The sequence below is a fragment of the Pongo abelii genome, chromosome 14 (genome assembly GCF_028885655.2).
Source record: "Pongo abelii isolate AG06213 chromosome 14, NHGRI_mPonAbe1-v2.0_pri, whole genome shotgun sequence".
NCBI classification, from domain to species: Eukaryota; Metazoa; Chordata; class Mammalia; order Primates; family Hominidae; genus Pongo; species Pongo abelii.
Genome location: NC_071999.2, coordinates 31,601,765 through 31,611,969, shown reverse-complemented (window position 1 = coordinate 31,611,969; position 10,205 = coordinate 31,601,765). Strand labels below are relative to the sequence as shown.

The 10,205-nt window shown below is 44.8% G+C and overlaps 1 protein-coding gene across 4 annotated transcripts in view; it reads right to left on the bottom strand.

Moving 5' to 3' along the window:
* Nucleotides 1–292: 292 nt before the first annotated feature.
* Nucleotides 293–10,205, bottom strand: part of WASF3 (WASP family member 3) — a 131,180-nt gene continuing 121,267 nt past the window's right edge. For 3 of the 4 annotated variants that reach the window (XM_002824105.6, XM_063714869.1, XM_063714870.1), the window contains 3 exons: nt 7,902–8,168; nt 6,247–6,614; nt 293–3,530 (listed from right to left, as the gene is read on the bottom strand). In XM_002824105.6, coding sequence (XP_002824151.1) covers nt 3,373–3,530; nt 6,247–6,614; nt 7,902–8,168 — 793 coding nt within the window. In that variant the 3' untranslated portion in view covers nt 293–3,372. Of the gene's footprint in view, nt 3,531–6,246; nt 6,615–7,901; nt 8,169–9,028; nt 9,196–10,205 lie in introns of all 4 variants that reach the window. The other variant, XM_063714871.1, reaches the window with a different exon arrangement.

The window sequence follows — 10,205 nt, the reverse complement described above, 5'->3', positions numbered from 1 at the left end:
AAGACCCTCTTGCCCCAGGCTCTATCCTCTCAACAGGTGGTTGCCCTACTCTCAGCATGGCCTTTTCTTTCTAACCAGACTAGTGCTGCCCCGAGTCATTCAGGAATTCAGTCTGAACTCCTGGTGACACAAAAATTATGTAGAAATTTAAATGGAAACCAAAGTAGTGTCTTCTGTTGTCTAATAAGGAAAATGCTAAACAAAAGCAAAAACAAACAAAAAAACCACTTAACACCAAGTTCTCTTCCAAAAAAGCCAAACATACAACACTGTTACTAATAAGCAAAACCTCTTAGGGTTAAAAGTGTAATTTTATTTAGCTGTTACTTGTACATAATCTATAGTAAGATATACAAACATAAAAATTGTTTAACAGTTTTTTTTAATACCACTTTAAATTCAATTTACAACAGCATTGGTAATACTGCAAGATGACAGATACTATGATTTATAAAACAAAAATTACTTGCTACTCTGGCTGATACATTCCCACTAGTCTTTAATGGATTAAAATGTATCATGTATTTTAATTGCAAATTATTATAAAACTTTTATAACCTAGCCACTTGGAGCTCAGAAAACATTTTGATGTTCTAAAAATTTACTGAGATGAAAATGTTAATTTTTGAATAGTATCCTTAGTAAAGAAAAACATCAGTGTAGCCAAGCTTACGGTCTGGGGCTGACAGTGCAAGCACACTTGCCTTGTGCTCCACCGCCTCCTGTGTGCGCAGCCATCGGGGACTAGGCAATCTTCCCATCCCTTCCCTAGGTCTACGCTATGAGAGAAAAGCTTAGGAGACATTAAACTAAAATAGACATGGAGAAATAATACGAGGGACAATTTAAAATTACCTTACAATTTATAACTGTAATTTAAAACACAAAGTTTGTAGAAATGAAATGTGCTTTTGAATGTTTCTTCTCCATTTGTTTTGGTAAATAGTTTTTGAAAATGAAACTGAAAATTCAAATCTTCTCTTTATTCTTTTCATTGTAATACCATATTAGAAAAGATCTGGATTTAAATTTCAGAATAAGTTGAATTTGCTGGAAAAATACTCTAAAAATAATCTAAATTGGATTTCAGTCATTTTCCATTCTTTTAAAGGTTATGGTACACAACAGGGCAAAAGCTTTTTCACAAGTCATAAAATTGAGTTGAAAATAACTTATTGATTCAACTACAGGAAGACAACTAACAATTAACAGGCTCATGAATATTTATGAATAAAGTGCCACTAATTTTATTGTAATAAGATATAAATAGAATAAATCCTGACATGGATAGTAGCTTCTGTGTTCTCTCCATCCTGAGAACAGAAGGGCCATAAAAACCAAGGAAGCATTACCAAATGGGAGTTCTAGACCCACATGGGGAACTCCTAATACAAAAGCAACAAGAAAGACAAGAAAGACTTTAAAAGTTGCAGAAGTCCTAAGAATAATGCCAATGTAGTAGGCCCTTTTTAACAACAACAACAAAAAAAAAAAAAAGAGAGAGAGAAATTAGAAATTTAGAAGTTCATTAATAACTGTTACTTATATTCAAGGAATTTATAGTGACAGGCTAGTGATGACCAGCTCTAGGAAGAGACGCTGAAGAGGATGCTCCCAGCACCTGGGACAGAGGAGAGAACAGACACGCCAGGGAAGCAGCCTTGGAAAGGGGATGCAGACATGAGGCTTTTCAGGGCTTCAAATCTACATGACTGAACCCAATGGACAGGCTCTGTACAATCACTGCCCGCAAGCCCAACAGGTATCTACTCGAGACACACACACTGAGGGGACTTCGGGGCTGGCTGACTTGCTCAGATGCATTAACAAAAACCCCCATCACCATCCTGCTCACATTCCTACCGTCACCTCAAACATCTCTGCTTTTAGCTCCAGATTCTTCTCATCATAACTGAGTAACTAACCACAATGGATATGAAATACTGTTGAGTAGGTTAAAGTCCTTAGTAAGTTAAGCGTCTCAGCATATTTTTGAAGTCGTATCTATAATCAAAGTCTGGAGCACCTGTTTGTTCAACACAGTTATCTTTCATCCAGAATTACAAAATATAGAAGCTCTCATTTTTGAGTTTCCCCATGGGTCCCTGGTACTGCCACGTGGGAACAACAGGAAGTGCGGAGGTGAGGGCACAGCGCTGTGCTACAGCTGCAGGGCTGATCAAGGGAGTCTCATGAGGTGCTTTTTATCATTTAATGTGCCAACAACAGGAGAGAGGAGAACCGTGTGCTTCTACGACAGGGTGAAGGCCCTCCTCATGGGAGTGATCCCTAATCTGGCCCCAGCACCGTGAAAGGTGAATAGCTGTCAATATCTACTTTCACCTAAACGTAAGCTTTTAAAATTCTGACCAAGTGGCGAAAGGTGCCATCTAAAGCGCTCTCTGTTGCTCGCTGAGGAGCTAAGAACTCCTGCGGCTCACTCAGGACACAGCTGTCAGGAAATTAAAGGAGCGGGGCTCCTTTACAGCCCAGGCCCTGTGCCGCAGCTCTGCCCAGCTCAGCGGTGTAGCTCCTAGAGTCATGGACTACTCGCATCTGTTCTGGCCGGCTGATGCCCACACTGGAGAGGCTGGCAGATACCTTGAGTGTCATCCCCAATGGCCCCAGGAAGGAAAAAGGACTCTGTTCTTCACTTTCATTACTGTTGAGCTGCTGAACTCTCTTGCAAAACCATCAACAGGCATTTACTAAGCAAATGCCCACAGCGAACCCAGCCTGACAAGGGCCCTTCCAATTTCATATTTGACAGGCGTGTGCAGAGGCAATGAAATTATTCAGCAGAGCATTCAGATTCACTCAGAGGCTACCAAGCCAAGAAACTGAAAGCAGAAACACTGGATTCTCCCTATGTGTTGAACCTTTCCCTCTAAAACCAACTTCTTCAGAAACACATCCTTTAAAAAAACAAAAGGAAAAACCGAAGCGGTGAAACAATATCACTTACTGGTTGGAAGACATCACTCTGACATAGTCATTAGTCTTGCAGAGACCTAACACCAGGCAGCTTCACAAACACACAGCAAGTCTGCAGAGTTATATTGATCAGTAAGAGTAAACCCAAACTGCACTAAATACTCTCATGGCCAAGAGGAAAGCAGATGCTGTTTTCAGGACAATGTGATAGTGACAGCCTATTTCCTCATGTGCAGCACGATTTGCTATGTTGAGTGGCACTTAAGTATTACACAGTAAATACTGAAAAGACCCAGAATTTTTGGATGTGCAGAAGCAATATCACATTATTTATACAAAAGGTGCTATGCTACGGGATTAGAATACCACTATTTGGGTGTAGAGACCACTTAAAATCTTCAACACGCTCCCACGCGCAGCCTCTCCGCCAGCCTCTGCTCAGTCGGACCAGTCGTTCTCGTCGAACTCTGAGTCGTCGTCAGAGTCGCTGTACTCCACGGCAATGCGCCGGGACAGGATCGTGGCCACGTCGTTCCCCACCGGCTCCCGCTTGGCCTCCTGCTCCCGCTGCTCCTGCACTTTTTTCAGTTGAATTCCTGCAGACACAACACGTGGTTCAGAATCACATCCTTTTGCTGGCTCCGAATTAAAGATAAATGAACAAATATGTCTACTGGACTTTTTTTTCTACTGACACTAAGGACAGAAAGTTTTAGAAATCTGAGGGGAGAAAAGCTCAGGGAATATTAAAAGTTTCATAAGCAAAAACATGCATTCAAAGTGAGAAGATTTTTTTGTAAGAAAGTAATGTGTTAAAATATTAAAAATTCCTAATTTCAGTGTACATGAACACCATTAGAGAAAATTCTGGAGCTGCACCATCCCAGACAGCAGCCACTAGGCACATATAGCCTTATAAGCATGAACTGACATGTGGCTAGTGGCTACTCTCTGGGACACTGCAGGCTGGAGCATTTCTATCACCACAGGACATCTACTGGGCAGCAGCAGCATCCAGAGCCTTGGAAACAGTGTTCTATGCTACTCACTCTCAGCTAACCCAAGAAGTAACTGAGAAACCTTTATTTCAACAATTACTGTGGAAACTAACATAAAATACAATCATCTACTTTCTAGCTTAGTAACAAAGTAAGATATTTGATGATTTAATGTTTATCCTTTTTTTTTAATTTTTTTTTTTTTTGAGACGGGGTCTCACTCTGTGACCCAGGCTGGAGTGCAATGTTACGATCATGGCTCACTGCAGCCTCGACCTCCTGGGCTCAAGCAATCCTCCCACCTCAGCCTCCTGAGTAGCTGGAACCACCGGCGCACACCACCATGCACAGTTAAATTTTGTATTTTCTTTTTTGTAGAGATACAGTCTTGCAATGTTGCCCAAGATGGTATCCATTCATTTTTTAACTGTTTTGAAATAATTTCAGATTTATAGAACAGCTATGAGACCAGCAGAAAAACATTCCCATATACTTGGATTCCCCAACTGCTAACATCTGACCAATTTCCCAATCTTCCCATATCATCTTTACACAGACAGACACAGACACTTTTCTCTGGACCATTTGAGAGTGAATGGCATATAATGTCCCTTTACCCCTAAAATAGTTCATGTGTTACCGCCCCCGCCTCGCCCGCCCAAAAAATCAAAATCACAAAATTAGTTTCGATACACTACTACTATCTATCCTATAAATATTATTCAAATTTTGCAAAAAGACCCAATCTAATTGCAAATGGAAAAGATTATCCCCTGGTTCAGAATCCAGTGGAAATTATCTGTGATGTTGGTTGTCAAGTTTTGTTAATGTCCTTTAATCTGGATAGTTTTTCACAGTCTTTGTGTTTTACAACCTTCTCATTTTTGAAGAATATAGGAAGCTATTCTGCAGAATGTCTGTCAATTTGGGTGTATCAGATGTTTCCTCAATATTAGATACAGGTTATGTATCTACTCTTGGTAGACAGGGCATATAAGGTGTTAAAAAAAAAAAAAAGCAAATCCAACACTGTCCTACAATGACCCCAAACTTGATATTCATGAGCTAATATACCTCTAGGACTTTTTTATCTTGACAAAATAAAAGTGCGTCAATGATGTCCAGGTACACAGAGGACCCTGGGGTCTTTAGAAGGGTGCGTGGGCCACACTGCGGGCCTGGTTCACGGGCACACAAGAAAAACGCAGAGGCAGCAGCATCACAGCTCCTCTGAAGGACATCACTGATGCTGAGCTGGCGGGCTGCAGCCAGGCTTCTTGCTCGGTCACTTCCAGATGAGACGACTAAACTGTGACCAAGTCTGTGTGGCTCCCCACAGGTGAGAAGCTCTTGGATATTCCCATAACATGTCAGGGACCCTCGACCAACCTGGGTTGGAACCTGGTTAAGAATCCATGGTGTGGGCTGGAGGTTCCCAGGGGCTCTCTGGGCAGCCCAAGACAGGCGAGGGCAGACTCCCCACCCAATTCCACCTGAGATGCCCTGTTTCCATGTGTTTCATGGTCAGGGGGTCAGTGAGGGACTGTCCTCTGACAAAAGGATTATGCTGTTGAATATTATGGATTCTGAAAAACCACTGGCTTAGGACATCAAGCAAATATGACAAGTCCAGGACCAACTCTTTTTTTTTTAAAGAAATCATTAATATGAGCTCACTTTCTTTCATTTATACTTTTCCCTTAGAGTAGAATGCAGAGAAGAGATCCAATTAATTAATCGATCACTTCAGTTATTGGGTTTCTGGTTTCAAGGTAAGTAAAAACTTCCTAATTTCAATTCTTTTTTTTTTTTTTGAGACGGGTCTCGCTCTGTCACCTAGGCTGGAGTGCAAGGGCGTGACCACAGCTCACTGCAGCCTTGACCTCCCACGCTCAAGCAATCCTCCCACCTCAGCCTCCTGAGTAGCTGGGACTACAGGCTCAGGCCAACATGCCCAGCTAATTTTTTTCGCATTTTTTGTAGGGATAGAGTTTTGCCATGTTGCCCAGGCTGCTCTCAAACTCCTGGGCTCAAGCAATCCACCTGCCTTGGCCTCCCAAAGTGCTGGGATTACAGGCATGAGCCCACCGCACCCGGCCGTTTCCCAATTATTTATCACAATTTGATTACCTTACACTGGACAAAAACACATCTACTATTCAAAACAAAACAAAAAAATCAAGTAAGACCACTTTAACTCTATTTTAAAAACCATAGTGAGTAGTCATTTGACGACAAGGAGGCTGTAGCTGGCTGGACACATGAAGAAACCTCTTGCTGAAAGGCAGGCTGCGTGTCTGGGGGCTCCACTTACCCATTCGAATAGCAGCGAGGAGGTCGCTTCGAGCATCACTGATTGGTGGCTGTGCAGGCTCTTGCCGCTTCGCCTCAGCTACTGGGGGGCCATGCATTGGGGAGGACGAAAGAGAAGACCCAGGACCAGGAGGGCCTGGCGGGGGAGGTGGTGGGCCCGGGGGTGGCGGGGCTGTGACCAGGAGCCCAGTGGAGGGTGGGTGAGGAGGAGCTGCGTGCGTGGAGCCGGCTGATGCAGGGAATGGGGGCTGCATGGGCATCTGGAGAGGGCTGACGAAGGCAGTTTGTGCTGAGGGAATCACAGGAGGAGGTGGCGGAGGAGGTGGTCCGGATGGGTTGTAATACTCAATTATCTGTGCTGGGAGCATCCTGAGAGAGATATGAGGCACATAGTCACCAAGGGAACAAGAGAGGGTCACGTCCTGGGAGCTCTTAGGCACCTAACGGAGCCATCCCCAGACACAACACATATTGTCACCTGAACTTCAATCATGGCAGGATGCAAACATGCACACCTTGGGTCAGTTATTTTCAGTTTGACATTATTCATTATGACAGAACTCAAGACCTGCTACTGAAACGTGCCAAAAGGAGGACCACTCAAAAAGTGCAGCACTTCCTGAAGAAAGGCAGAAGAAAGCAGCTGACTGCAGAGGCCAGGACAGCAGCGCCAGTGAAGGCTTCACACTGGGATCTCAAGGCGGTAGCTCACAAACTTGTCTTTTAAGGGTCCTAAGGTCAACCATATTGGGAGCTTTCTACATTCTCTAGCCCACCTCTGTGGAAATGCCCCATGCCTGCAGTGCCCAGGTGTGTATCAAAAGCTTCGAAAAGTCACACAGCCAAGAAATCTGCTGAATTCTATTCAGCCGAGGGTCTTCCAAACTAACTGGACCATGGGCCCTCTCTTGGCCTGACACAGCCTCAAGCCACTCTGGGGATCCTGACTTGGCATGCGTGGCCAGGGAGAGCATTTCTGAGAGCAGAAGGACTGTCATTCAGACAGGGGTGCACAGACACGTGTTAGCAGTGGACACCAACACACGGTAACTTTCCTGGGCACCAACTCTGAGGCATGAAGTTTTTAAAGACTAGGGTAAAGCCAAAAAACAGAGAGGTGGGTGCCTAAATTGATAAACGCCTGAACATGAAGGTCTCTGAATTCTACTTCTCAGGAAACAGGAGGGCCTGGGGCAGAATGATGTCTGGGTGGTCAGAGGTCACGAAAGCAGATTTTGGTCAAGTCTGAGAAATGAGGCACGGGAGCTGCATGGGTGTGGTCTTCTCGTCTGTGATAACAATTTTCTGTGGTCCACTCAGGATGTGTCCAGAAACTTGAGGGTTTGGGACAGGTTCACAAAATCAGCACTTAATACCCTTTATCAACGCCTTGGCTTAAAGAGCCATTCAAACACGCAGAGTGTGTGTGAGGGAACACACATGCATGCACAGTGTAGCCTGAGACTCAACTGTAAGTCTGAGCTTATGCTGCACCTGCTTTATTTCACACAGAATGTTAGAGTTGCTAGTATCTACATCCAGTCATCCTTGACTCTATCCTGGCCTCTAAAATACCAGTTAAAATTCTCCTACCACATAGAGCAAGATTCAAATGCAAGGCCAGTAGGGATTAGGGTACAAGGCACGCTGAGTTACCCGTAGTCTGCTGGAGCCATCGGTGCAGAGGCCTGGGACCCCTCTGGGGCCTGAGGGGGAGGCGGGGGCGGCGGCTGCTGAGGTCTGTTGAGGGCCATGTGCCTCGCCGAGGCAGATGGCGGCCGGTACTCATGCTCCGCAGCCTGGCTTGCAGGCCCGTGTGGTGGCACGTCACCAGCTGCATAGGAAGGGGTCACAGGCTGGGGGTGCAGAGAATGGTTGGGAGTAGCTGGGTAAGAGTAATCTGTAACATCCGACGCATGTGACCTGGCATTTGAAAACAAGAGGTGGGGGAAATTTAAATTAAGTTAAAAATTGTCGGCTAACAGGCACATGGATGTATTTGAATAATAACATTGCTAATACACAAAAATCAGACATTAATTTGCTTTACTATCAACTAGGTATAGCCCCGTGAGAGATTCCAAGCAACAACATAATTATTATAAGTCAGCAGCAAGCCCCAGTGTTACATGGATTCAGATTCACAGCTTTGAAGTGAATAAGTCAGACAGACCGGCAAGCAGGAAACAGCAGAGCCTCCTTTTCACAGTATTTCAGCATACATTTTCTCTAAGAAAGAAGGCTACGAGAGAAACCATTCCATTTAGAAACAGGATATAAGACAGAAGATTTCAGTGGCAATGAAACTGACAGCATATAATTAGAAAATATAAAATGGCAGGTGAACTGGATAAATATTAACAGTAAGAACAGGAAAAGAAATCAAGAATGCAGTAGAGTGAATCATATTTTTCTTAAACAGAAGAAATGTATTTAATGAAAAGGGCAGAAAGCAATGCGGTGCACTATGGAAAGGCCTTCTTTCCACAGTTTTCTTTGCACACACACTGGGTGTGAAACTCCGAAAGGAAAGGGATCTTGGATTAGTGGAGCAGAGCTGAGTGAGACATGGGGTGCAGGGACAGGATTCCTGCTAAGCCCTCAGGAGGAGAGGAAGGACCCAATTGTGGCAGCCCGGCAGCCCCGTGGGCGTTAGTAAGACAGTCACACGCTCCTGGCTCAGGTTACAGGACATGTGGCCAGGAGGGGCTGTACATCCTCTCATGGCGGCAGAAGCAGGGGCAGCCTGAGTCTGGGAACCCAAAGAAAACAAAACAACAAACCCGCTGGGCACTCTGTCCTCTTTGGCTCTCCCTGCCTGCTCCAGTTTCTTTGCGTCACTCATAAACTCAATGCCCATTTTCCTTCTCTCCCACTCTTCTTTTCTTGTTCTGACTTTTCTCACATTTACTTGCTGGTTTCTGTTAGGGTTCAGCTTGTGTTTCTCTCTCTGAAGGAAATACCAAACACACATTGGGGGTGCTGAGGGAGCAGGGAAGATGCACACTGCATTTCCATCTTTGGGACTCCAGTTGGTAGCTTTTCTTAACTGGGGCATCGTGTGGCACAGAAAAGCCTTCTAAATGAGAAGAGACAGCTTCTGTTCCTTTTCCCTTCCTTAATTGAAGTGTAACAACTAATAACTACTCATTATTTTCTTCCCTAATTGCAGTATGAATTCTGGATTATGGTGCACTTCTGATTATGTCTTTTGAACTAGGTGAGCTGCTAGCAAATGACTTAAAAATATATCTAATGGGGGAAGGACCTGACCTGTATTTAGATTTAGAGTATTTTAAAAATGTAAATACCTATAACCCTTGGAGACACTGATGATGTGTGCCTGACACTGTGCATGACTACGAGTCACTGGCTTACAGTGCAACCTTTTAAAGGAAACAGAGTTCTCCAGCCAAATATGGACAGCTTTCTGATGAGATGAGGGCAGGAAACTATAAATACTGTGGCATAACTGGGAGGGCTATCCCTGTCAAGGAGCCTTGCAACACAGGATAGAAAGGAAGCAAGGAAAAGGGGCTAACCAGATGGAGGCAGAAGTGAAGGAAGACTCGATAAATATCTGAAGTAGAAATCAGAGATTTCTACAGGGCAGAACCCTGATGAAGGGATGCCAGGAGGACAGGGGCTGGGGGAAGAGGGGACTGGTCAGTTGAAGAGGGAAGGACCACAGAAAAGGGATATGCCAGCAGGCAGGAGGAGGAGGAGGGAGGAGCAGGCAGCTGCTGGAGATAAGCCCCACTCCCAGTGGGGAGGCAGAAACCAGCTGCAGATGCACGGCCAAGGTGGAGGTGAGTGGAGATCCTGAGGCCTCATGATGGTCAGTGATCACCTATTACAGAAACGAGGACTGGGAGGGCCAGAGGCGACACTGACACGGGAGGAAGAGGACTGGGAGGGCTGGGGACGATGGGAGGAGGAGGGCCAGAGGGGCTGGAGATG